The sequence below is a fragment of the Phoca vitulina genome, unplaced genomic scaffold, assembly GCF_004348235.1.
Source record: "Phoca vitulina isolate PV1807 unplaced genomic scaffold, GSC_HSeal_1.0 scaffold71, whole genome shotgun sequence".
Classification (NCBI taxonomy): Eukaryota; Metazoa; Chordata; class Mammalia; order Carnivora; family Phocidae; genus Phoca; species Phoca vitulina.
In genome coordinates this window covers 1,694,555-1,722,512 of record NW_022589774.1, presented here as the reverse complement: position 1 = coordinate 1,722,512, position 27,958 = coordinate 1,694,555, and the positions used below count along the sequence as shown (strand labels likewise).

The 27,958-nt window shown below is 50.4% G+C and overlaps 2 protein-coding genes across 2 annotated transcripts in view; one reads left to right on the top strand and one right to left on the bottom strand.

Annotated features, from left to right (window-relative positions):
• Positions 1-733: 733 nt before the first annotated feature.
• On the bottom strand, positions 734-17,511 carry LOC116624848 (transcription factor-like 5 protein). The gene is given in 3 exon segments (XM_032393079.1): positions 734-3,564; positions 3,567-4,713; positions 17,434-17,511. Coding segments are annotated over 3 exon segments (1,572 nt in total). The 3' UTR covers positions 734-3,217.
• The window catches only part of LAMB3 (laminin subunit beta 3), a 57,854-nt gene continuing 34,694 nt past the window's right edge, over positions 4,799-27,958 (top strand). Inside the window, exons 1-9 of the mRNA XM_032393078.1 lie at positions 4,799-6,066; positions 7,498-7,599; positions 10,185-10,286; positions 11,758-12,974; positions 13,729-13,824; positions 15,803-15,877; positions 15,982-16,162; positions 17,833-17,897; positions 18,705-18,859. Of these exons, the coding sequence (XP_032248969.1) occupies positions 17,870-17,897; positions 18,705-18,859 (183 nt within the window). The 5' untranslated portion in view covers positions 4,799-6,066; positions 7,498-7,599; positions 10,185-10,286; ... (3 more) ...; positions 15,982-16,162; positions 17,833-17,869. The remainder of the gene's footprint in view (positions 6,067-7,497; positions 7,600-10,184; positions 10,287-11,757; positions 12,975-13,728; positions 13,825-15,802; positions 15,878-15,981; positions 16,163-17,832; positions 17,898-18,704; positions 18,860-27,958) is intronic.

The window sequence follows — 27,958 nt, the reverse complement described above, 5'->3', positions numbered from 1 at the left end:
CTCCTGGGGCTGGAGTAAGGCTTTATTTATTTTTTTATTTTATTTATTTCTTTAAAGATTTTATTTATTTATTTGATAGAGAGAGACAAAGTGAGAGAAGGAACACAAGCAGGGGGAGTGGGAGAGGGAGAAGCAGGCTTCCCATTGAGCAGGGAGCCCGATGTGGGGCTCGTTCCCAGGACCCCGGGATCATGACCTGAACGGAAGGCAGATGCTTAATGACTGAGCCATCCAGGCGCCCCTGGAGTAAGACTTCAGAGGTCCTAAGCCCTGAAAAGATTTGAGTTTTCCACCCTGCCCATATAAATCAAAATAACAATATTAAATCTTAAAATATATATAGGGAGAATGTACAGCCTTCTAATTTTGCCTAAGGTGTTTACTTCTATATCTTAAAAAATATTATATATAAAAGTTTTCCCCCAAAAAATTTTGGTACCTCTACTTTGCTGGCACCTTAAATACATGTTTAGCCTGCCTTAGGAAGTCCAGCCCCAAATCTCATCCCAAGGTCACCTCCTTGGGGAGACTTCTCTTATCCATCCTTTTTTCAATTTTCAAATAAAATTTATTTGATAGAGAGAGAGAGAGAGCACAAGCAGGGGGAGTGGCAGAGGGAGAGGGAGAAGCAGGCTCCCTGCTGAGCAGGGAGTCTGATATAGGGCTGGATCCCAGGACCCTGGGATTATGACCTGAGCTGAAGGCAGCCACTAAACCGACTGAACCACCCAGGTGCCCTTTATCCATCTTTTCTAAAGTGGCACTCCTAACATCCTGAGATCCCCATCTATTATATCATCCCATTACAAACATTTCATAAAAAGTGTTGAAATTTGTAATTTTTAGATTTTTGGTTTACTTGTTCATTGTATGTGTCCTCCATGAAGGTAGGGTCTTGTCTTTTTTGCTTGCTGCTATCTTTTGTGTCCTCATCTAGCACAATGCCTGGTACAAAATAAGTGTTCAAATAAATATTTCCAGAATGAATGAATGCACACTGATGTATGGCAAATAGTAGTGAGTAGATGAATCCCAAGGCAGATAGGCCACCTTGGGTTGCTACCGTGTAAAAGACCGTCTTCACGGGGTGGGAAGGGAGAAGTGAGTTCATGAAGGGAGGTCCTTGGTTCCAGCAACCTGGTCAAGGCTTAGAGCATCAGATGCATGCCATAATGTTGATGGATGTCAGCTAGTATTTATTTTTAGGGTGTAATTTCTCTGTGTCACCTCCAAATTTTCAGTAAAATTTCTTAAACTCAACAGCTATGTGTTTTGTTCTTTGGGGAATGGAGGGAGGACTATGTGTTCATGTTTGGGGTCAAAACAGGCTGTAGAGATGCTTAAAAGAGAGCTAAGAGTGTTTGAAGACAAACAGCAACTAGAATGAATTTGTATTACCTGCTAGCATCTCCCTAGAGTTGTCAGCATTATGGTTATTTGGATAGTAGACAAAAGGGTGATTATGGTTATTTGGATAGTAGACCTCAGGTGATTTGAGGTCACTCTGGTTACATAATTAATAAATTATTTGGTAATTCTGTGTTCAGTGTCTGTCCCATGAGACTGTAGTCTCCCTCCGGACAGTGATTCTGTCTGACTTGTTTACTCCTGGTCACTGGGTGCCTGGCTGGATGGGTGCTCAGTAAATGTTGGTTTTGCAGATGAATGGTTCTGGATATTTTTGTGTTTCTGGGTCAAAAGTCAGAAGGGTCTGCTGACATGTGATGAGGAGGACTGGAAGAAAAGCCCAGGCTCTGAGAATGAGGACCAGGTAAAAGCTGGGGGTGGAGGGGTGTTCTCTACGGACTGGTTTGTTGGGAGGATTCAGATCCAAGCTCAGGCCCCCAGGGTGGGTGGAGGCATAACAGGACACTGTTGATACCTAGTCAGTGGACTTAGAGAAACAAGTATTCTGAGCCCCCGTTGAGTTGTGGGAAGGGGTTTCTTAATGTCTTAGGGTTGATGCTCATTGGCCCAGGGTTGGGATGGGCCTAAAATAACCATTGGGACACATTATCTTAGGCAGCACAAGGACAGGTGGGGACTGACAGACCTTTGGCTGCACGTGTTCCCTGATTCTCTGAGAGTGACAAAGAACCCTTAGACATGTTGAGGAGCTCTTGTGTCCTAAGACCCTCTCCATTTGTGGCCTCCTCTCCCCTGGCCCCACTCGATCCCTTCTATCACCTCTACAGTTTCTAAAAGCTGGGTCTTGTATGCTTTGAGTGCCTAGGTCCATGGCCTGACCACAGAAGTATTTCAGTTCCCCAAACCAAAAATACTGCCATTTTGATTTCTGGCCTTTCTGTCCCCAAGGACCAGCCATCGTGGATGGAATAGGAAGCCTAACCATGGGAGCCTGTTGATCAGTGGATTGAATTTTCGTCATGAATTTTCCCAGGTTCCAGTTCTTAGGAGAAAAAATATTGATTTTTCTGGATGATTTTCTCTGTATGTTGTCTTGACAGAGAGTTATGCAGTAATATTCATGGCATCATATTTTTCAACACTTTTTGTTAGGTTTTCCCTTGCCCCATGGATCCATACTAATAAATCAATATTTTTTTTTTCAGTTCCAAACACCACAGTTTATTACACAGAAAGTAATGACTCTCAATATGAAAATGAGGGCATTGAAGGAATCCACTGTGACAATATCTCATTTATGGATAAAAGTGGCTTCAAAGGGAGTCTCTGGAAAATGTCCAGCAAGAGGGTTGGACACGGACCGCACTTCACAATGCGGTCCCATGTGACTGAAGTCAGCACAGGGGGAGGGAGAAACAAAGGAGTAAAATTTCCAAACTACTTCTAATTAAGAACAATTTAACTTGTTCCAATTGCTAAGCGGGCATATTTAAAATGTAAATAAAATAAGTAAAAAGCGGTGTACCTTGGGAGACTAAGGAAATTACGAAGGATGTTAATTTTTGAAGTTATCATGTTAAGAAAACATGATGGAATCAGGCAGATAATTGAAAAGTTTCTCGCTAATTGTCAACATGTCTTCATCCCCAAATGGTCTAAGAGGACACGAATGGCTAAGTATTTTGTTCTAGACAAACATCTTTACAAAACGTGCTATAACGTCCCCACAGAGGCCCCTCAACTGGACTCACGTCCCCCAGAGCCAGACCGCCGGGGCTCTGGGGCTGCACAGACGCTCGGGGCCCCCGGGCAGCAGCCACCACTGCCGGGAACTAGCGGTCCCTTCTGGTCACTTGACATCCATGGCTGGTCTGCTCTGTAGGCTCTCCTGCGCGGGACGCGCCACCAAGGAGTCCGGTCTGGTCAACTTGAGCCTTCTGCCAGTTTTACCGCAAAACACACTCTCAAATTCCTTTTTAAGAGAATCTCCATGTCTTTCCTGAATGTACTTCAGGAACGCAGTGGTCCACTGCAGGGTGGTCGCCTTCTCTGTCTCCGCATTGCAGAACGGGACTAAAATATTCAACTCATCACAGCAAATGCGGATTCTGCACCTTCTATCTCATTCCATGCGGTTGTGCCTCTCCCTACGCTGCGACCTTCCTCCCTGGGGCCCACTCTGGGTCTGCTCCCCAGGTTTGCCTGCGAGGACTCCTCGGGCGGCCAAGCGCCCTGTGTGGACGTCGAGCCTTCGCCCACGTTCTGAATCTCTCCAAGGGCTCTTCGTTCTACATTTGTGTCCAGCTGACGTATTCTACTCCGATTCCTCTTATTTATGGCTTGCTTACATAGCGCTTCTTCTCCTACTTTAATCCAAACCTGCTCAGGCAAAGCTTTGTTTCTACTGCCCAAAGTCTGTTTAGTGGATTCAATTTCCTGCTGGTAACAGAAAGAAAATGCTCTAGGCAATCCAGTGTCCTGATGCTTGGCAGCTTCGGGTATAGAACGTGGGTTACCGGAACCCTGCGTCTGTGAGAGGCTCGAACCCCCCGCAGCAGAGCAAGCATCGGCCGTGAACAGAGGGCATGTAAATTGTAAAGCGGTGGCGGCCGCTGCGGTTTTATTTTTCACCAATGTCGTGCGTTTGTTTTGTTGCTGATGTAGAGGGACGTTCATGAATTCGGAAGGATGTCGGATAAGAGTTACCAGATTGTTGAGCGCCACGCCGGGCTCTGGGGTCTCGGGGCCGCGCGGGGCGGGCGGCGGCTCGGCAGGGATGCTGTTGAAGCGGTCCTCCAGGCGGACGCGCACGGCCCACTTGGCCCGCGCCTCGGGCGCGCCCTCCGCGTTCTCCTTGCCGCCGCCGTCGGGCGCCTTGGGCCGCGGCGCGCGGGGACAGGGGCCGTGGGCGCCCGGCGTCTTCTCGGCGGGGGCGATGGCAGGGGCGCCCGCCTCGCTCAGCAGCATCATGCGCAGCTCCTGCAAGTCGACGTGGCCCAGGCAGGGCGCTGCGCCCGCGAAGCCGCCGTCGGCTAGCGCGGGCGGGCACAGCACCGGGTACACGGGCGCCGCGCCCCCCGCCGCAGCGAAGCCGCCCGCCGCCGCCACCGCCTCCATGCGCGAGTAGAGGATGTGCTGCAGCTGCGTATACTCCACCTCCGTCATCTCCACCAGGCTCAGGTCGGTGGTCGTGAAGCTCAGCCCCGCCTCGCCCGGCGCCGCGTCCGCGCCCTCGGGGGCCGCCGGCCCGCCCGCCTGCGGCGGCTCCCGCGGCCCGGGCCCGACGGGCCGGAGCCAATGGCGGGGCGCGCGCGGCGGGGCCGGCGGGCAGCGGGCCGGCGCGGCCTAGCCCGACGACGTTGGGGGCGGGAAACCGCTGCTAAATCAGTATTTGTTTATTGAGCACGTACTATGTGCAGGCACTGGGCTGTACACTCATCAGGGGATAAAAAGAGTGGCTAAGGGTAGTTCCTGTTCTCCAGGAATTTACAATCTGGGTTTGGGGACAAATCAGAAAATAACTAAAAGTTGAATAACCATAAATATGTAAATTTGACATAGAAGGGATTTATAAACAGAACAGAACTGACTGGTACTTGAATTGTATAAGGTCTGCTGCTGGAATTTGGGAAGAATTTATAGAGAATAGCAGAGAAGTCATCACTGATCCAGGAACCTGATCTGAGTCTTGGATTTAGAATTTATCCAAGTACACAAGAGGTGGAGGCATCAGTGTAGACGGACAGAGCTGGATGAATTGAGCCTAAGTGTGGTCAAGGGAACGGAATGGCTGGATCAGAGCACTGTGTGAAGGGGGGCTGTGTGTGATAAGGTCAAATGTGCAGCTTTTTAAGCAGGACCCTGAGAGCCTAGCCTGGCTGTGGACTTGGGATTTTAATCTGGAGATGATGGAAAGCGTACAGGTCAAAGTGCATACCAAATCCAACTCAACAAATGAAGCACTAGGCCAATGCTAACAGGATGAAATGTACCTTGGAAGAAGTGCAAAGGCATGCATGTGCATCTGTGTGTGTATATTTGTGTGTATGTGTATACACCTCTTAAGAAGAGCACAAATTCGAGATGGAGGACAGCCTGTTTTAATAGTATTTGACTTGAAACAGATAGAGGTGTTAATGTTATCTATAAGCTTAATATAGGTCCTTGGTTTGATCTGGCTGGGAAAAGCCTCTTGTACTTCAGGCTTCAGCAGCCGGAGTAGAGTCTCCAGAACCAAAGTTGTACTGGCATGCTATTTTCTTTCCCCAAGTCCTTGAAGAGGACTACTTTGATAAGATGGCCAATATTCATAGAGGAGCTTCCTGAGTTCTCTCCTGTGGGAGAGTCTTATTCTCATGTGCTATTTCCCTTCAGGTTTCTCTAGGACTCAGAGCCAACTTGACTCTCTCAGATCCTGCACATCATGCAGTTTACTGAGCCGCCTGAGGTGACACATTCAGACCTTGTCTGGGAGAAAAAGTATCGATGTACAACCAGCTGAGCAAGCATTTGTCTGGGATGAAACGATGTTCTGAGACGTGGAACTTCTAGAGCTAAAACAAGGAGAATCCTGGAAAACTACAATGGTTGGTCACCCTACAACATACCAGAACCTTCTTGAAGATTCACCCCCACACCCGGTGGTTTTCTCTTAGAAACTGGAGCAACATGCCTGTCTCATAGATATTTATCCTCTAGGTACAACTTGCAGAGATTTCATGTTCTATGTTTCTAAGATTTTCCAAGGGGGCAAGCTTGTGATGCTTTAGGTTTTGCAAATCTAAAATATTCACCAAGGCCATTTTTTCTATCCGTTTCCTTGAGGTGTCCTAGTCTACAAAATGTCCCATGTGACTTTTCCTTTTTGTGAAGAACAGATTCCCTTAATCTTGGGAGGACCAGATATTGTAATGGAAAGAGTATGGATTTTTGAAAGCTTAAAGATCTTCTGGTGGATTCTGGTTTTACCATATACTCATTGTGGTAGACAGTGCTATGTGTTCACCAGGTTCTACTGCGTTTTCCTCTTCTGGGCACATAGGAAGATCACTTAGGTGCTCTCTGAACAGTTCTGGCCAATAGGTTGTAAGTCGAATGACTGTGTCACTTTATAGCTGAAGCATGGAATATGAGAGAGCTTCTCCATGCTCCCCTATCCTTGCTTTCATGACCATGAGGGCCACGTGTCCTTCTTTGGTGTGGCTACAAGATGGCAGAAGTCACTGAGTGACTGTACAACAGAGGATTTCTCCCCTTACCATTGTCTCCCATCTTATTTTGTGTGAGCAACAAATGAATGTTGTGTAAAGCTGCTGAGATTTTGTGGTTGGTTTATTACCACAGCATAACCTGACTAAAACACTAGTTCTGTGTCTTCCTCCCCTTGGGTTACCCCAATAAAAAATACCATGGATTGGGTGGCTTAAGCAACAGACATTTATTTCTCATAGTTCTAGGGGGCTAGAAGGCCAAGATCAATGTGCTGGTGAGAGCTGGCTTCCTGGCTTCAGACAGGTGGCTCCTTGTTCTCTCTGAAGGCAGAGCCCTGGTGTCTTCCTCTTCTTTTTTTTTTTTTTTTTTTTTAAGATTTTATTTATTTGACAGAGAGAGACACAGCGAGAGAGGGAACACAAGCACAGGGAGTGGCAGAGGGAGAAGCAGGCTCCCCGCAGAGCAGGGAGCCCGATGCGGGGCTCGATCCCAGGACCCTGGGATCATGACCTGAGCCGAAGGCAGACGCTTAACGACTGAGCCACCCAGGCGCCCCTCTTCCTCTTCTTTTAAGGGCACTAATCCCATTATGAGGATTTCACCCGCATGACCTCATCTAAACCTAATTACCTTCCCCTTCTTAAGAAATATTGCTTCTTAAGAAACATCGGTATCCCCCAATACCATCACATTGGGGTTAGGGTTTCAACATATGAATCTGGGGGGGATATATTCAGTCCCTAACACCTTATAAGCTTGTCAAGCATCCTAATAATGCTGAGGCTATAAAAAAGGGAAATAATATCTCCTTCAAAGACCATCTTATAGGGCTGTTAGATGCTGTAGATGTGGTGTTTAGAATGGTTCCTCATGCATACCAAGAGCAGAAAAATATTTTGTTCCCTTTTGTTCTTTTAGGAATATGCACAGGTGTTTCTTTCTGGAGTAATACTTAACCAAAAGGATAAATACAACCTCTCATGTCCAGGGAAGCATACACAGAGTCCCCAGGTGATGCAGGTAGGCCTATCTCTGTACTGTTGTTTGGCTCTTGGTCTTTCACCTGGAGTGGTCTTTGATCAAGGGACCCATGCCCAGAACATGCCACCATGATGTCAGACATTGGACACCAGGACTCCCCTCTGTTCACTTTTTTTTTTTTAAGATTTTATTTATTTATTTGTCAGAGAGCACAAGCAGGGGGAGCGGCAGGCAGAGCAGGCAGAGGGAGAAGCAGGCTCCCTGCTGAGCAAGGAGCCCGGGACTCCATCCCAGGACCCTGGGATCATGACCTGAGCCGAAGGCAGGTCACGACTGAGCCACCCAGGCGTCCCCCCACTGTTCAATACTAAGCATCATATTTTAGGAAAATTGTTGACAGGTGGGGGAATTTCTAGAGGAAGGGGAGCAGGTTAGGAAAAGCCTGGAATCCATGGGGATGGGTGAACAACCTACTACAAGTAAGGTTGTCAGATTTAGCAAATAAAAATATGAGAAGCCCAGTAAAATTAGAATTTCAGATAAACAGTGGATCCCATTTTAGTATACAAGTTGCGTCATGCAATCTTTGGGGTCTCCTTATACTAACAAGGTATCCCTTGTTTATCTGAGATTCACATTGAACTGGGATCCCTGTAATTTATCTTGTAGTGCTAGCTACAAGGATTGTTGAGGACAGCGCACCCACATCAGATAGAGATGCAACATCATACTTAGGAACACAAATGTGTATTTATACTTGGCTACTGGGAGCTGCTGGGTATGTAGATTTCTGAGTGAGCAAAGGGGAAGTTCAGAATTAGGTGTGTTATTCTGGGGGAGCTGCATGCGAGAGGCAAATTTGGGTGAGGGTGGGAATTTTGGTTATCCTCGCTTCCTCCTTCCCCTCAAAATATAGATAGATGAGAACTGACTCTTTCTTTTGATTTGCCCTAAGACCTACAAGCAGGAACATAAGGTACTGATAGTTACTTAGTACTTTTTCTGCCCTCCCTCTCTTTTGGTCTGTCCTTCCTTACACAGTTATTAGTACATACATTTATTGAGGAACTATGCTAAGGGCTTTCTTGACAGAAGAAATCTAATAGCCCCAAGAAGCAGTATTTCTTTCTTTTTTAGAAGATTTTATTTATTTATCTGACAGAACGAGAGAGCAGGAGAGCACTAGCAGTGGAACGGGCAGAGGGAGAGGGAGAAGAAGGCCCCTTGCCGAGCAGGGAGCCCGATGTGGGGCTCGATTCCAAGACCCTGGGATCATGACCTGAGCCGAAGGCAGTCGCTTAACCAACTGAGCCACCCAGGCGCCCCGAAGCAATATTTCTTAAGAAGGGGAACTATCAGGGCGCCTGGGTGGCTCAGTTGGTTAAGCGACTGCCTTCGGCTCAGGTCATGATCCCAGGGTCTTGGAATCGAGCCCCACATCGGGCTCCCTGCTCCACGGGGAGCCTGCTTCTCCCTCTCCCATTCCCCCTGCTTGTGTTCCCTCTCTCACTGTGTCTCTCTCTCTCTGTCAAATAAATAAAATAAAATCTTTAAAAAAAAAAAAGAAGGGGAAACTATCTTACAAAATCAACAATGATTTAGACAACTTTAAGTGAACTCCCGGGCGGTCTGTGGGTATAGTGGAAGGGGTTCAGGGCACAGGAGGGAGCAAACAGAGGATGGATTAATAACTTGTAGAGGAACAAAAATTACCATCCTTACCCCAGCACTTTTAAGTTTATGTTTACTGATTATTCTAGTAAAATATGCTCCTTATGGAAGACGAGGGCATGCAGAGGAATAGAAAGAGACAGGAAATGTTAGTGTGTTGGATATTTTCTCCCTATCTTCTCTCTGAGTATTAGTTTTCTTTACAGTGAAGTAGATTTTATGTACATTTATTTTCTAATTCCCCCCACCCCCTCACTTAACAGTATCCCATAAACATGTCCCTCTTTATTGGTATTAAATCTCTTACCAATATTTTAGGTCAGTTTTGACTCATGTTTTCAGGGGAAGGAATGATATTGGATAAAGACTCATCACCCTCGTCTGCTAGGATATGGACCAGATATTTTTTTTTTTTTAAGATTTTATTTATTTGAGAGAGAGAGAATGAGTGAGAGAGAGCACGCACATGAGAGAGGGGAGGGTCAGAGGGAGAAGCAGACTCCCTGCTCATCAGGGAGCCCGATGCGGGACTCGATCCCAGGACTCCAGGATCATGACCTGAGCCGAAGGCAGTTGCTTAACCAACTGAGCCACCCAGGCGTCCCTGGACCAGATATTGATCAGTGTAAGCAAGTCCCCAGGAAAAGTAGGTGCCTTTTATCTAGAGCCCTCAGACTTGCCGGGCAAGTTAAGAACAAGACTTCCGTCCAGATTCACTTAGACTCCTATCTTTATCAGGTGCTGGACTCTGGTTTTACTAAATCTTGATGGCCATAAAATAATAAGTGTGTTTTGCTTATGCCCGTTCCTCTGCCCTCTGTCCTCTGTTTGTAAACACTCCCCAACCCCCTACCCTCTGTCCTTCCCTGTCCAGGGAGTGCTGGGCATCGCCCTGCTCTTGGGAGCTTAGCTTTGTTGGCCCCCAGAGTGTCCCCTCATCCCTTCTGGTCCAGGTCATGGCTCCTGAAGAGTTTGCAGCCCCTAAGGAATAGAGTGGAATGCACAAAGCATTCTCGGGTTGGGACGTGGAGCCTCCATGGATGGATTGCTGCGCGGTAAGTGAGCTATGAAATATCTGGATGGGAGTGATATTTGTGTTTTGATAAGAACAACTGCAGGTTCTGCTGATCATAGTTCTTGACACCTGCATGTGATACACACGTAGGTACAGACACCCCTTATGGAGGACACGCCTAGCTGGGCCAGAAGTTTGCATTGTTTCCTTTAAATCCTTACAAGGATCCATGAGGTGGATGGCTAATATCTCCATTGGAGGCAAGTAGCTTTGGTTGTCCAAAGGCACGCAGCTGGTGGGTATAGAACCAAGACCTTCACCTTCACCACTCTCACTCTGAGGTCCAGGCTTTAATTGCTGTCCATCTCAGAGAACAGAACATTCTGGAGCTGGAGGGGGCTTCAGAGGAGATTCAAAAACCTTGAATGTCCCAGCTGCTCTGTAAGCCAGTTAAATTTTTGAGTGGGGCCTGGCTTAAGTCATACGATTTTGTAAGTTCTGCAAGTAATTCTGAGAGGCAGCCTGGATTAAGAACCAGTAAAATCCAACACCTTTATTTATAAATGATGAAAATGCGACCCAGCGAGGGGCTTGCCCTAGTTTATACTTTTATTGAGTAGCAGAGCTGGAGCTAGGTCTAGGATTTCCAAGGCGTTCAAGTCCATACATGGACCCTATGTGGCCACAAGCACTGCACAGAGGTGCTGATTAAAAACCTTGAGGTGGGGTTGATTCCAGACATGAAGCCAGATACACCCATACTCCCTTACCCCTCAAACCACAAGGTGCTCATTTCCCCAGACTCCGTCAACAAACGCCAATTTGAACATTTAGGTATTTAGTTTGTAGTTCTACTGGCCCTTTCAAGGATCATATTTAGAGTTATAAGGTCCTGTTTGGCAGCCCTCTGCTAGCTCGGGTAGCAAATCTGGTGCAAATGCCCATGTCCCTCGCAGCCATTCCTCCGTGTCTTCCCCATGCCTCTGGCCTGCCATGTGGATGCATGGTGCCACCTTCAGGCATATTTCTCTCTCCTCTCAGGCTGGGCCATGGCCACATGGCCCAGTTTCACAGGGCATCTCTGGGACCAAAGGTCTCAGAGGTTGCACTTAGGTCTTGAGAACCGAATTCCCCGAGGGCGGAGATAGAGGTGGTCGGGAGTGGAGGAGGGTGCATGATCATGAGCTGGCTTGTCTGCTGGAGGAAGGTCAGGAATCTGGGAGGGCAGTTAGAAATGCCAGCATATTCTTCCCTCTTCTCTGGGAAGCCAGCCAACAATGGGCCAACCATGGGCCAGTGTTCTCCTCCAGCAAGCTGCAGGCTACGCTGGGCGGCACCCCTCAGGAGGGAGGGGGTGGGGCATTTGGGGGTGTACTGTGGGAAGGAGAACAGAAGGAGCTGAGGCTCCTGAGGTGACCCGGGAGCCTGACCTCGGGAGGGGATTCCCCCTTCCTGTGGTGAGGCGGAAGGTTGTGTCATCTTGTCATAGATGCTTTGTTTCATCTTGCTAGGTCACTGTGATGTTTGTCCGGCTGCCTTCTCTTTCCATTCCTTATAAGGTGTTCACGTCCTCAGTCAGAGCAGCTCCCTGTCAGCGTGGTAGGGGAAGCCCTGCTGGTAGGTGCCTGAGCCTCTGAGGTGGGGGATTTGGAGGCCAGCCCCTTCCCCATCTCTGCCCACACAAGAGAGGCTGTCAATTTGGGAAAAACAAACAAGAAGGCACATAATGGTGTCTGTTCTGGGTGTTCCTACAGCATCATTGTCTCCCCAGGAGTCCCCAGCTGACATCAGTCCTCCAAGAGTTGGAACAAGAGCCCAAAGAGGCCTTTACAGGGATTGGGCCTTGATTAGGTTTGGGGAACATGAAGTTCAGAGTCTGGTAGATTCTGGTCAAAGATTAATGAAAGGAAGGAAAGGGACTTGAGGCAACGTTAGAAACTAAGTGATGGTTAAAAATATGAGTGCTGGAGCAAACTGGTCTGGGTTCAAATGACCCCTAACTGGATCCAAGTTACCAAAAATGTGCCTCATTTTCTTCAGCTACAAAGTAAGAATAATTAAATGTCTATACCCCCAGAGATGTAGTGAGTATTGATTGAGTTAATACATATAAAGGGTTTAGAACGGGTCAGGGGGGGAGAGAGAAGGGCACGGAATGGAGTCACCCCAGGACAGGCAGGCCAGGCTCCTGTTCTGTCCGAGGCTGGGTTCCCGTCTGTGCTCAGTAACACAACAGACTCACTTTTTCCCTCTGGTTTTCGGAGAGGAGCATGGAAGAGGGCCCGGTGTCTGGGCTGTTGAGCTGTTGTGCAGGTACGGAGGGCCACGCCAGCTTGAGTCAGGTGGCGAATCCCCAGGGATGTTCCTGGAGCCTACCCTGTCCCACAGACGAGGACTCAGACGTGACTCACCGTATGCAGGTGGTGCTTGGGCCTGAGTCACCTGGTGCCCCTTCCTCTAACACCTGCGATTCAGCGTGCGCAGGCTGGACCTGGCTCTCTCATCCTTCTTAAACTCTTCTCTCTGTTCCTCTCTCCTTCCCTCCTTCCCTTGTTCTTTATCCCTTGATCTCCCATTGAGCAGATCTTGGCTGATGTCCCCGACAGATGGATAATGGAGACGGGAGCTTCTTAGGCCACCCCCACACCCTGTCAGACATTGCCAGGAATGACTGAGAAGCACACAGCATGCTGCCTGCCATGCATGGTGACATTGCTGTAATCTGAGGGTAGGTGCCTCCAAAAGACCCCTCTCTCTGCCGCTGACTGCTGCAGGAATTTCCACTCTCAGCTGTCCGTTCTGGTGACCGGACTCCCAGACTGTCCCCTCTGAGAATGCAAGTACACCCACAGTGCATGGGGACTCCTGAAACTCTAGCCATATGATATCATTACAGGAAGAGTGAGCACCTACTCTGTGCCAGGCAGTGTTCTCAGCACTGGGACAACAGTAGTGAGCAAAATGGACAAAAATGTCTGCCTTCTTGGGCATTACATTCTGGTGGGACGAGTCAGAAAATAAACATGATAAATAGATATATAGTTGGTTTAAAGGTGGTAAGTATTGCAAACAACAACAAAAAAGACCCAGTCTACCCATAAGGTAGGGTAGGTGGAGTTGGGAGTGGGATGGGGCAGGCAAGTTGGTTGTCATTTTAAAAGGTGGGCAGAGTCATTGAGAAAGTAGCATTTGAACAAAGACTTGAAAGAGGTAAGACAGTTAGCCTCGAAGACGCCCAGGGGAACCATGTTCCAGGCTGAGAGAGCACCTGGGGCCAGAAGCAGCCTGGTGATTTGGAGGCGATGCACCTGGGGTGAAGGGAGCGAGGGGCTGAGACAGAGAAGTAATGGGGGTGTTTGGGTCATGCAGGGCCTCACAGACTCTCTCTGAGGGCTTTGGCTTTGACCCTGACCCTAATGGGGAGCTGGTGCAGGGTTCTGAACGGGGGAGTGACGTGACCTGTTGTGTGGGGTCTAATGCAGACCAGTTGGAGGCTATTGCAGAAGTCCGGGGAAGAGAGGCTCAGGCCAAGATGGTGGAAGCTGCCTTTGGAAGGGGAAATAACATCGTAGCACGAGGTGGGTGCAAGAGAAACCACAGTCAGGGAAAACCTGACTAGCCGCTTCCCTGAGCGCGTGTTCTGATGAGCCAGGTCTGGGTGGTGGTGGTGGTGGTGCTGAGGCTGCGGGCTCCAGAATGGGATGATGGGAAGCAGGGCACGAGAGGAGAGTACGCCGAGGGAGCCTGGGGCACCGTAGTGACGCCCCCACCTGCCCTTTAGCCCTGGCCAGGTCCTAACCCAGCCTGTGGCTCTGTTTTAGGCTCCTTATCTCTGAACAAATTAGGTTCTGAAGTTCAAAGCCAGTGCCTGGGGCCCTGCCATCCCCCGGTGGCGGAGGGGGGTGGGGAATGTCTAGATTGACCTCCCCCTCTGGGGAGTGCTCAGTGTCCCTGAGGAGGGAGGCTGACTGGGCTCCCCTTGGGGTCTGCAGAAAGGATGGCCTGGACTGGGCCCAGAGAGTGTGGGGGGCCCAAACAGAGCAATTGCCACTTTCCTCTGTGAAGCCAAACCCCTGCTGGGACCTGCCCCAGCCTGTGAAGTCTGAGACACTGAAGGCTTATTTACCTGGGCTCCTGGCCTCCTAAGAGAGGAGAAGGAGGGGGATTTGAAGGGCTCCAGCGACTCAGTGTGCAGCCCACCACATGCCCGCCCCGCCTGGTCTGAGGATCTGGGATTGTCACACCGGCTCCTGCTGGTTAACTATTAATGAGTTCTTTGTCACATCCTCTTTCCTGGTGGTGGGCCGAGGAGGGGTTAGTTCCAGGAGGGTGAACACTTCCTGGAAGCCTTGAGTTCAGGGAGCTGGAGAAGTGGAGAGAAACAGACCAGGCAGGTGGGCTCAAAACCCCGGGATGGGAGTAGGGGGTGGCAGCAGTGATCTTTCTCTGGAGGACGTGATAGGGGTCTCTCTGGGGTCTTGTTGCAGTGGCTGGCCCATGAAGGGAAGCTGCTCGTACTGACTCGGGCTGGCTGACTTCAGCCAGATTTCACTGGAATTCTTACAGGGGTCTAGACACTAACATTTAGTGGAGTATCTGTTATGTGTGTAAACAACTTAATGCCCGTTTGCTAATTACAGTACTTCCCCTGCCCATCTCAACTTATTGGACTGAATTAGAACCGAAGGGTTAGAAATGCCCAGTTTAATCCACAAAATCCTACATTTTCCCCTTAAGGTTTCTCAAACCAGTTTCTTGGACTTAACCCTCAAACTGTAGAGAACCTTCGGCTTGGGGGCCACTGACAGCCTGGACTGGGTAGTTAAGAGTCGCCTTTAAATAGAAACTTCAAGGCGCTGTGTTCCAAAACAATGCCACGCAGGCTCTCCTGCAACTGCAGGGCCGACATACGGACTGGCTGACCTTCCACCTCTCTCTCAAAGCCCCCTGACCCTAAGCTGGGGGCCGAGCGTCCTCTGAGACCAGCCTCTCGGTCTAGGCCTGGTTACTGCCATGTCCAGTGGCCCTCAGGCAGGAGGGCACCAAGAGTCCCACACAGGAAGCTGGGTCCTGAGGCCTGGGGGGGGGGGGGGGGGGGGGGACGGGCCGAGGAAGTTGGTCTAGTTATGCGTCAGGTCAGGTCTGTTTTCTGGCCCGCCGGGCTGGCATTCTTGCCCGGGGAGGGAGGGGCTGGGAGACCAGCCCTTAGGAAGCTGGGGGCATGACTCACAGGTAGTTACCTGTCCTAGGGCTCCCTGCCAACCTGCAGAGGGATCCGGAGGGGAGGCATTTAGAGGTTATTCCTGTTTATTCCTCTGAAGCTTTCCTTGGGTGAGTTGGGCTTTGACCCCCTTCCTGATGAACCTAAAGCTCCTGCAAATTCCCCCCCAAGCAGGGATTTTCCACTTTTTTAGTTTTCCCTTGGGAGGGGTCTGGTGGTTTCCAGGGTCCTGGATGTTTGGGTCTATTCACCTTGTAGCCCAGTGACAGGTCTGGGCAATAACAGCCTACACACGAGCCCTGATCTTTGTGTTCTCTGCTTGGTCTTCTGTCCAGGGCCGCCCAGGACACAAGACGAAGCTGACTCTTGTGGGCCTTGGGGAAGTGCCAAATGCAGTGCCTATCACAAATGTGAGTGCCCTTCTCTGCCTCCTGGGAGTCACCGACAGTTGCCTGGGGCTTTCTGTTTGCAGTGGCTCCCTTCACCACCATCCCGCCCCTGCCCGCCCCCACAGGCACCCACAGGCAGCCGGGGACTGATGAGCTTTCTGTGAGGCCTCTGAGACCGACCCACCTGCCCAGTCCTGTCCTGGGGGGTGGGGGTGGGGGTGCAGTGACGGCAGATGGGCGTGCCAGCTGCCGGATTCCTGAGAACCGCCCTGCAGTGGGCGACGCCCAGCCGGGGAGTCTCCAGAGGTAAGGCCCTTCTTTAAAAACTGGGAGCCAGGAGAGGAGACCCCACATTCAAGGGGTGCTGTTAGAGGCCATCTAGAGAGAGAAGAACGCAGTACAGAGCAAGGTACGTTACCTGCCTTCCCCTGCCCGGTGGGGGCCAGGCGCGGGAGCAGGGCTGTCTGTGTCTCTGGGTGTCTGGGGCCTGGCTGCAGGGCTGATTCATTCCTCCTTCAGGGAGGTCACCTGCAAAGGCTAGGTCAAATGTCTGCCATTGTTTGGGTTGCTTTTTCACATCGGAGAAGTGTCTCAGTGACTTAGAAGAAAGCAGCTTCAGATCCGGGCTGAGCACAAAGAGAAGTGGAAAGTGTGGGCTGGCCCAGCTAGAGCTCTGCCAAGGGCCACTCCGATGCCTGGCTGTGGGGGATTCCAGCCTGGGGGCAGGAGGGCAGAGGGAGCACCGGATGGACGCCAAAAAGTGGGTCTCCCTCTTGGGCCATGATTAGCTGTGCAACCTCAGGCCACCTGTCTCTTCCTGGGGCCCCTGACTCTTCTGGGAGAGGATTGGAAGGCATGATTTCTAGGTATTAGGATGTGGACTGTAAAGATACCAGGAGGGGCCCCAGCTCCCTCTCTGCTCCTGCCTTGCCACCCCCCCCCCCTTTTCCACCCTAGCCAGAGGACCTTGTGGCTGTCTTTGGAGCAGACACGCATCCAAACCAAGGCAGAGCTGGGCACTGCATGAGCAGGGGTGGGGCATGCCTCTGCAGGCTAGGCCTGCCGGCCTGCCTCCTGGAGGGACGCTTCAAGTATCCAGCGTCAGCCTCCGGAATCTGGGCCCTGCGGCTGTAATCCTGCACAGCCCTGAGCCATAATGGGAGCCATTTTGAGATGCTTCCAGTTCAGATGAAATCCTCACTCACTTTTTCTTTTTTTTTTTAAGATTTATTTATTTGAGAGAGAGAGAATGAGAGAGAGCGGGGAGGGTCAGAGGGAGAAGCAGACTCCCTGCCGAGCAGGGAACCCGATGCGGGACTCGATCCAGGGACTCCAGGATCATGACCTGAGCCGAAGGCAGTTGCTTAACCGACTGAGCCACCCAGGCGCCCCCTCGCTCACTTTTTAAATGCTGCAGGCTCGCCTTTCTCCCCATCATAGCCTGTCCCAGCTACCTGCTTAGCTCAGAGCTGTGGTCACCACAGCCTCACCCTCAGGGAGGCCCGGGTGGTACTGGAGACCATGCCAGTGGCACAGAGACCCCGCTTCTAGGCCCTCAGCCACTTGGCCCCACTCACCTTTTGGCCTGCAGGCTGGGCCAAGCCCTGAGAAAGGCCAGTTCTGTTTCTTGGGGGCAGCAACGAGGCCTTGGACATCTCGATAGCGCCTCTCCTGTGAAGGGCGCAGCCCTTTTCTGCTCCCTACATTGTCCTTACGACTGTGTGGGCCGGGGAGGGCCAGCCCTCTTTCCCTCCCATCTCAGAGGGGGAAGATGAAGTCTCGGGGGGTGGGGGGGTACAGTGTGAGTCACACGCCAGTGGGGACAGGGGTCCAGGGCTCTGGCATTTTCCAGACTTTTGGCTACAGAAGTACCTGCTGCGTACAAGTATCCTAGGTTGGAGGAGACCCTACGTAAAGGGGGCTGGTGTGCCTTAGGGTCTGTATTGTTTTATCCAAGCTGCTCTGCTCTGTCCCAGGTGAGGTCCTCTGAGGGGCTTCCCCCAGTGGCTGAAGATGAGGCCACTCCTCCTCCTGTGCTTTGGTAAGTGTCCCCTTCCCATCCCTCCAGGCCCTGTTCTATAGCAGGGAGGGGACAGCCACGGGTAGGAGGACTGTGAACCAAAGAGTGAGCATCATCCATCACTCTGTCATCCTTCAGTTTAGAACACTTGTCTCCTGGGGCCCCAGTGGGGTTTCCCTGCTCCTTTGGGCCTTTGGGAAAGACGATTCTCTGCCTCTCTTGAGAGGCTCCCAAGTGTCTTCTTATTCCTACCTGAGGGTGGCTCGTGGTTCCCCAAGTGGCCTGCACAGCTAATTGCCCAGCCTTTCACTATCTTGCTGGTTCCGGAGCCATCACGGCTGGGTTTTACAGTGGACTGTAGCCGGGACTCACAAAGTGTGGCTGGGTCCACCTTGCAGAGAAAGGAGCAGAAAGAATGGCGGCATCTCCCAGCTTTGCACAGATGGTGAGCAGCGAGCCCTGCTCCGGATGCTGACCGAGGCCAGGCAGCAAGTGAAGGGATTGAGGAGTGTGTCCCAGTGGCTGAGCGTGTGCCTGCAACTTGATCCTAAAAGCCACATATGGAGGCCACATTTCAGGATCATCCAGGGTTTCTGGTGGCCAGCATTTCTCCTCCTTTCCTTTTTAAATTACAGCTTACAGAACACGAAATCAGCTTTTTTTTACCTGATAGCATCAGGAGTCCAGTCCTTACCGCCACCACTGAGTGGGAGCAGGCGTGAGGGAAAGGGGCTAGGCTTGCTGATTTATGCTTCCTGGGGGAATACTGGGGTGGCCTGGTGGGCCCTCCTCTCTCTAGGCTATTCCCTAACACCCCTGTGATTTCAGTCTGCCCCGGCCTCCTGTGTGCCCAGCAAGCCTGCTCCCGTGGGGCCTGCTATCCCCCTGTTGGGGACCTGCTCATTGGGAGGACCCGGTTTCTCCGAGCTTCGTCCACCTGCGGACTGACCAAGCCTGAGACCTACTGCACCCAGTATGGCGAGGTAGGTCCGACCACCATGGCCTCCAGGACTGGAGAAAACAAGGTGGAGTGGGGTGGGTGAGCCTGCCCTTTGTTCACACAATGCCTAGAGTGTATTTGGGATAGCCACCGCTGCATGCACCGTGGGGAGTGCAAGAAAAGCCTAAGGCCAGATCTCTGCCTCTAAAGAATTTTCTCCTTCATTGGGCGAGAGAAAACGTCTTCAGGATTAGCTGAATGGCTCTCTTCTCCCTTCTGCTTGGTAAAGCTGGAGTCTTTCCTCAATCCTCGGGTCTGGGTAGGACAGTTTTTCAAGTCTTGGGGACGATCAGATGAATGTTGATCTTTTAGATCGGAGAGTGTACGTGTCATCTGTGGTGGGCAAAGTCAAGGCTGATGGAGCATGGGTGGTGGGATGTGTGCACTGGGTTGTGTTCTTGCCATGGGATGAACTGAGTGGTGCCATGGTCACTGTTTGCCACCATCTCTTTGGCCAGTGTTGGGAAATGAGTATAGACAGAGCTAGCGGGAGAACATTTGATTGTAGGCTGGAGTTGACCTTCTATGTTTTACCATTGCCATGTATGAAGAGCCAGCTTACTTACCTCTCAGCCTTGTTGGTCCCCTCAGGCAAGTGGTAAACACCCCAACTGCTGTTAGAGGACATAAATCAGCAAGATAGACAAGGAAGTGATGAGGCCAGCGAGGGGGTTCAGCGACTCAGCTGATAAGTAATGAACGCGAGCTGAACAATCTAGAAACCCAAACACTTTGACCTATGTCAGTTAACATTCCCCATTTAGGCAACTGAGTTCTTCAAAGAGCTGTTGTGATTTTTCTTCTACACGCCTCTGGACCTTTTTTGGAGGAACGTTGGCTTCTTTTCTTTTCTCTTCAACAAGGTGGGGGTCATTCTTGGTGCCTTGTGTTTACCAAAGTTGAAACCACTTAGTGTTTCCTTGTTTTCCGACTGCATGTCTCATTTGGCCATTTTTTCTGCCCTGAAACCAAAGGTTTGGACAAAGGAATGTGTGAGGGAGGAGTTTTCCCTGAGTCTTCTAGTCTTTTCAGAGAAAGAGAGAAAGAAATACAGAGAGAAGGGGCGTGAGAGAGATTGATTGCCGTGAAGGAGACTTGGGTCCTCCGTGGTGTCCTCTTTCCAGACTGTCCTTGTCGTTGGGACGATGGAGGTAGCATCTGATACTGCCTCTGGGCCCTGCTGCCCTTCTAGTCTCCAGGGATCTTTTGGCTACTTTTAATGGCAGATGGTACTGAGTAGTGGCTTTGGAGATGCTGAGCAGAGATGACTGTGGTTTCTGCATCTCACCCAGTTGGATGTGGGGAAGCCACTTTGACAGTGTTGGGTAAGATGGCCGGCATAAGGCCAGGACTCCCTGTGGGCCCAGATTACTCCACAAGCATCAGGGGACCTGGCAGTATTGAGCTTTCTAGGCAACGGAATGGTTTTCGCTGCTCCCTTTCCACATGCCCTCAAAATTGGGGGCCACTGAGCCATGTCTAAAAATTTTGGGGAGACTTCTGCTGACTTCCTTCCTCGAGCTGACCTGCCTTTTGGGAGGGGAAGCAAGGAGAAATACAGAGCCCCTGTGCTGGGATGTCCCCTCAGCCCCAGCCCTGTCTAGACAGCCTCTGTCCCTGAAGCCTTGGACTTTTGGCCTCACCTTGGCCTGCCCTCTGCCTCTCTCGGATGCTGCAAGCTGCCGCGTCCCTTCCCTGCTCTTAAGCAGCCCCCTGAGAACAAAACGGTGCTTGCAAAAGAGAAGTCTAGACTTTTGCAACCCTGGGGATGGATAAATCTCAGCTATTTTGCTGCTGTGAAAGTTGAGACACATTGGCTCCCCCTGGCCCCCCTCCCCCCCCCGCTTTTCTCTAAGGGGGAAGAAAGCTATGCAGCCTCTTTTTGAGAGTAGAAGATAGGGCATCTTGAATGCAGTGTGTAGTTCCAGGTCTGCCCCTAACTTGTGGTGTGATCTTCGGCAAGATATTACCCCTCTCTAAGCCTTAACTTGCTCTTCCATGAGTGAGTGTTAGATGAAAGGGTCTTGAGGTTTGCTCCTGGCCCCAAGTTTCTTTGGGAATGAGCTGACAGCTGAGAGCCAGCTTCTGTCCCCCTACCTGCCACCTCTCCCTTGTTCCATTGCCCTTTCTCCCTCTCTTACCGCCTAACCTCCTAGAGGCTATTGGTTGACAGCAAGGAAGACACACACTAAAGGCACACAGTCCCTTCTAGTGCTCTGTGCAGGTGTTCTCCCTGAACCCTCGTGGGCTGCGGAAGTGGCTGTGTGATGAACATTTGGAATCAGGATTTTAACTCCGCTGACTTCCAATTTCAGTTTTTAAGTTTAATGTATTCTATTATCAAATGTTACGTAGAGCAGCTGTAATTTATTAGGCACATGTTATGTGTCCCAGACCTCATACCCAGAGTTTTACAGAAATTATCTCCCTTAATTTTCACAAGGCTTCCTGTGGGGCGCTTGTTACCTCTGTGCGCTATTGGGAGGGTTTGGATGTGTGCTGGGACCCCAGACTTTTAATGGAAACACACAGGTGTCGAGTTTTCTGAGGAGTTAGAGATGGGGGGTGTACCGGGCAGCCCCAGCTGGAGATGAGGCATGATGCAGAGCTGCATTCCTGGTACCTGCCTCTCTCCGTTCTCTCCCTCACCCCTTCCTACCAACTCCTGCCCCCACATACACACCTTCTTTAAGTCGAAGCTTCTGGTTAGTGCTTCTGTTCTATTTCCGTGACTTTGCGAGCCCTGAGCCAAGCAAGACCTCATCCAGCGCCTGCTGTCTGCCCACTGATGTGGCATGAATGCAAGTGCATCAGAGATTTACGACTCTTGGACATTCTGCGCCGCTCATTCCCCTGCCCTCAACCCCAGTGGCACTCAGTGGAATGGGAGTTGCAAGAGCAGTGGGGACTCGTTCCAGTTCCAAAATTGTTTCTCCCAGCTCCCGGTCTCAGAGTTTGGCTCCGGTTCGCCTGCTACCTCCTCTGCCTGATTTGGTCTCAGTGGCTAAATCCTGTCAGCCTCGAGGACTTGCTTCTGTGGCTTTGGGGTCCATATTGCAACCCTTGCAATGGACATAGGACTTGGCCAGCTTTGCTTTGGGGTACCCCTCCCCTAACTTTGCCCTTCATAGGCCTGCCTGCCTTGACTGCCCTTTAACCATCCAAGCTTGGGCCCAGGCTGTTCTTTCCCAAAATGGCCCTGTCTCCTTGTCCTCCTTCCTTTAGTTCCTAACTAACCTCTGGGTAGACTCACTGTTCCCTAAAGCTCAAGGCATGTCTATGTTGCCCCTTATCCTTGTTCTCTTCTGTGCTTTTTCTCAGCGTCAGCTCCTCATTTGAAAAATGAGAGTAACGACAGCACCCTGCCCAGTGAGTGGTTGCGAGGACCGTATAAAGGAATGAGCCAGGGATGCCTGGGTAGCTCAGTCGGTTAAGCAACTGCCTTCGGCTTAGGTCATGATCCCGGACTCCTGGGATCGAGTTCCACGTCGGGCTCCCGGCTCAGCGGGGAGCCTGCTTCTCCCTCTGACCCTCTCCCCTCTCATGCTGTTTCTCTCTCTTAAATAAATAAATAAATAAAATCTTAAAAAAAAAATAAAAAAGAAAGAAAGAAACTGTCAAATGCCATTAAAAAAAAAAAAAAGGAATGAGCCAAGTAACCTTGGCTGGTGTCTGCAAGACACTAAATGTTACATCCTCTCTCCCCTTACACACCCTCCTCCTGGCACCTGTGTGTGCAGGCAGAGACCGCCCCATCTGTGAATCACACTCCTGAGCATTTCCTCCCTGATTAGGATACCCACTCGCATACTTATTGAAATCAACTCTGCTCCCAAGGTGGCCGCTGTCAATCTGGTCTGCAGCGGACTGTGGGAGAATCTGGAGGCAATCACGGTTAGCGAAGTTGCCCCGCCCGGGGGTGGGGACTCTCTGGTCCTGATCCTGGCTCTGACACTGAGATGAGGGAGGTGACCTTGCTAGCTCCCGGGTTCTCTCTAGACCACCATTTCTCCATTGGGGAAATGAAGGAGTTGGGTTAGGTGGCCCTTGTGTTTGCTCAGCTCTGGCATCTCCACCTGCTTCTCAGAGGTGGCTGGGCTCTGTGCGACCCCGTGGGTGCATCGTGGTCTCTCTCAGGCAGGGGCTCTCCTGGCAGGGGCTGAGCCGTGCCCTTCCGGTCAGCCCTGTGGGCTGCTTCAGGCTCCCCAGGGACCAGTGCGTTTTGCCTGGAAGCTTTCTAGCCCTGATTTCTGCTTCTGAAAATGTCTCCTCCAATGTTGTGTCTGCTCCCCTAAATGCTTTATTTATCTCCCACTCCCTCCCTTGCTGGGGGAAAACTTAATTACCCAGCTGCCTTAATAACAGTTTTACCCAGTGCATTCCTCAGGTTAATGAGCTGTGTAAACCCAACAGCTGTTATGTTTATCTCTTGGAAACACGCTGAGAAGTAGTAGCCCATTGATATCCCCTCCACCCCAACACACACACACACACACACACACACACACACACACACTCGCATGCACGCACACGCACACACGCACACATGCACACATGCATGTCAGTGCATCCACACGCACATCCCCCAGCAACCACTGCCTGTCTTTGTTTGACTATTGTCTGTTTTCTGGACCTTTGGCATGGCTGATATGTAGGCAGAGGATGTGTGAGCTCCTTATGTCTCTGTACTTTGGGACTGCCTTTTGCCCTCCTGTTTCCCAGAAGTTCTCAGCAGTTCTGAAACTTCCAAAGCTCCTGCCACTGGGTATCTGCTCTTTTGGATGAAGCATTGTTGCGTCCTTTGTCTGAAATACAAACACTCTTGGGAAAAGCACCATATCAATCTGTCATCAACTGTTATATCTCAGCCAGGGTTTGCTTACCAGAAAATTAGCTGTGGCTTTTGTAAAGGGTTCCAAAAAAGTAAAGGCCAGGATGGGTAAGTTTTGAGGGATAGAAGGACATGGATAGGGACATTGGGGGAAAGTGTTACCATCAGGAGGAAGCAAAATTTGGGTTGGTGGCATGTGAGATTCTTGGGTCCTGGTTGTTACGGGCTGGGGAGTACAGCTTATGGGGCTAGAAGGACAGAAGACAGAAGGGGGGGAGAGATGTAATGGGAAGGCCTGGACAAACCTGAGTGGCCTCAAACTTTGCTGGGCTGGTCTCACGCCATTGCTTTTGGGGTTCAGGTCCCCCGGAAGTCTCGGCAACATCTTGCAGACCTACTTTGCTTCTTTTTCCTCGGGGGCTGTAGGAACCACGTCACTGGCAGAGCCTGCAGAGATCCCGACAAGCAAAGCAATTCTCTGCACTTGGGTCTAGGGAAATATCTGTGTTTCTGGAGAGCTCCAGGCTGGGGCTGAGGCTGTCCTTTCCAGGGGAGAAGGCAGGGAGCATCCTGACAGCCAACTCTGGTCTCTGCCAGTGGCTGCCAAGTGACCACTGTGTCCCTTGAATTAGAACAGGGCTAGAAGGTTTAGGGGCAGACATCCTGGGACAGAAATCCCTGCTTTATCTCTTCCCAGCTTTATGGACTTGGACACATTTCTTAACTTCTCTAAGACTTGCTTTCCTATCTGTCAAATGAGTATACCTACCGTTTAATGTAAAATACCGACCTCAGAGATTTTGGAAGGATGACATGAGATAATGTATGCACAGTGCTCAGGAGAGAGCCTGGTGCAGTGTAATTTCTGGGTGCGTGGTACACATCATTTCTAACCAGCTTCAGAGTCAGCCTCCTGAACTTAGTTTGGATGGCATGAGGGCAGCGTTGAGTTAAGCTTTGGTGAAGGTGTTACTTCATGATAAGAGAAAAGATGAAGTTGAAAGTGCCTTATGCACTGGGGCTTTCCTCCTCGGTACCACAGCAGAACCCGACTTTTGACCTTTACCGGCAATATCCACTGACTTAGAAAGCCTGAGGCTTGTGGATCCCAGTGGGGTCTAATGGAGGCCTAGCTGACCATGGGCCGTAAGGGCCCCTTCTTCTGCCCACTTAGCTGAGAGGAGTATTTCTCCAGTATGGCATCTGGTTAATGTCTTTTTTTTTTTCCTTCCTTCCTTTGCATTCTTGTTTGGACTGTTTTAAACTTCTGAGCAGATAAGCTGGAGTAGGGGAGAATTCTAATAGCATGTTAGAGCAAGAAGAAACTTCATTATCGTATTCCACGCCTGCATATTATCAACGAGGAAGCTGAAGTGGAGAGAATGCCTTCTCTTGCAGACAGCTGGGTTTGTTTTTTTTTTTTGTCCTGGCTTCCTTTCTTTAGACCCTGGCTGGCAGCCATGACCCTGATGCTATCTCCTTAGATAGACGCAAGCAGCCTCTGGCTTGCTCATGGGAGGGAGCTGGGCCATGAAAACCAGAGGCTGTTTTCCTGTTTCCCCCTCGAATTAGCTCTATGTTCTACAAAGGCACAGAGCTTCAATTTGCATTTACCTTCCTTTTCCCACCTATTTCCACCGTGATTCAGGCTCCTGCTGGATCTTGCTCTCTCCTTTGCCCTCCCCCAGCTTTCTGGGAGGGTTTGTCTTCCGGCGAGCTTCTAGAAAGCTCCAGGATAAGAGAAGAGGCCCAGCCTTTCCAGATGGAGAGCAAGTAGGAGCCAAACTGGCTGGAGGCCTGACAGGCTGGATTGATAACAAGGCCGAGTCTCTGAGGTAGCTCAGCCAGGAGAACGTTGGCCAGTTGACCCCAGAGAGGGGGGCTGCTGCAGCTGAGAGCTTCGCCAGAGGCATGTAGCACACAGGAGGGGAAGAGCCTCGCGTTGAGAATCACGCACACGCATTTATTATACACATACTCACGTAGGCATACCAGAATAAATAGAAAGGGAAACTGAGGCCCAGAGGGAAAGAGGAAGTTAGCAGCTTGTCTTCATGTGGGCTTCTGCCATAAGCCGCTCTATTTCAGGTCTCCATCCCGCTGGCTGGTTGACAAGCAGAGCCACTTAAAATACCTGTCCCGAGCCTGTTGGCTTAGCCTGTCTCTAAGGATTGCAATAAATCCCTCCTTTAGCTATGTTTCTGTGATAAGCAGCACGTAGGTTTTAAGCCCACAGGAGCATCTGATCTTACCATCAGTGCCTGCACACGTGGAAGGAAGGTGGGGCGGGTGCGGGGCACCCCCAGGCTCACTAGGAAGCCTGAGCCAGGAGGCAGGGTAAAAAGCCCCAACTGAACACCCTGGACATTTTTTAGTTTGTTTTATTTTATAATAATGTCTATTTTCCTGGGTATAAAAGTGAATATATATCCAAGGTATTAAAGTTTAATATTATTAAAGAATAACAAATAAGGAAAAAAGTTCCCTGCCATCCTATTACCCAGAGATATTAGGTTAAGCTGCATGTGGTGGCCATTTTTGTAGGTCAGATTGGCTGAATATCAGCCATTTCATATGGTTCAACCTAATCTATTGGCATATTTCCTTCCAGACACTTTCTTTCCCTTTAAATTTATGTCTTTGAGATCATGACATATACACGTTTATGCCCAACTTTTGTTCTTCATAAAACATTACAATGTCAGCATTTTCCCTGAGTAATGAAAAACTTCCTGGGAGCAGTCTTTTTAATAGTTACATAATATTTCATCCTTTGGGGACCATCAAGGTCATTTCCAGTTCCAGGTTGAGCTGTTCTAGCTCTGGTGCCCCAGGCCTGAGGAAAGAAAGAGCCTTGTTTCTGGCGCTGTGTTGGCCAGGGAACAGGCCGGGATCAGGTCCCAGCAGAGCTGGGGAGGGAGCTCTGGTGACAGGCGGCCGGAAGGCAGCTGGCCCTTGTCTCTCTGGGGGACATGTGCTGAGGGCAGACAGAGGCTGGGTAGTGGAAAAGTTTGCCCCCGAGAGGGGAGTGGGGAAGTGCAGAGTGGGGAGAGGGGCACGCTTACTGCCAGGGACCAAAATAGGATTCTGGAGGAGAGTCAGATTCCAGCAAAAGGCTTCTCTTGCCCAGAAAGGATTATTTTAAGTGCTCAGGTATTGATTTCAGCGACTGACACATCTACAATTTCTGTGTTAACTGAGCTGGGTCAGCCTGAGAAGCCAGCTTTCTTCCCAAAGTGCTCTCTCCACCTTAGGCTCCCCCATGGTCAGTGGCAGGGTCAGGCGAAGCCCTTTGAGTGAGACAGAGATTGTCACCCTTTACCATGCTTCCTCTGATGTCTGTGCACCCACCTGGTTTCCTAGCAGAAGCGAGAGGATGACACAGAGGGAGGGAGGGAAAGAGAGAGAGGGAGGGGGAGAAAGGGAGAGAGAGGAGGGGGAGGTGATAAGGGACCCTTTCTAGTGTTGATTGGTGCAGGGGCTGACATTGGCTGTCAGTCAGTAGAAAAGTCACTAGCCTTTTTGAGCCTCACTTTTCACATATATAAAATGGGAATAGGGGTGCCTGGGTGGCTCAGTCGTTAAGCGTCTGCCTTCGGCTCAGGTCATGGTCCCAGGGTCCCGGGATCGAGCCCCGCATCGGGCTCCCTGCTCCGCGGGAAGCCTGCTTCTCCCTCTCCCACTCCCCCTGCTTGTGTTCCTTCTCTCGCTGTCTCTCTCTTTGTCAAATAAATAAATAAAATCTTTAAAAATAAATAAATAAATAAATAAAATGGGAATAATATTCCTTACCACATAGGGCTGTTGTGAGGCTTAAATAGGTTTTCCGTATTCAAACTCCTAGTACAGTACCTGGCCCTAGTGGGCTCTCTGTCACATAATATTGCTGTTTTATTACCTCCCTCCCCCATCCCTCCTTTTAAACTCCCTGGCTGCAGGAAGAGAATGTCTATGATAATTAAAATGTTAGCACTTATTGAGTATTTACTATTCATACTATGTGCAAGGCACTTTTCTAAGCACTGAGGATACAGGAAGGGAAGCCCTTGTGGAGTATACATTTGTAGTAAACAGATAATATAAGCAAATAAATAGGCAATAAGTGTACAATATTTCAAGTGGAGATACGTACTATGAAGAAAAAATGTAGCAGGGCAAGCGGGGAGGGAGGGACAGTGAGCAGGGAGGGAGGGGCAGTGAAGGGGAGGGAGGGGCGGAGCAGGGAGGGAGGGGCAGTAAGCAGGGAGGGGC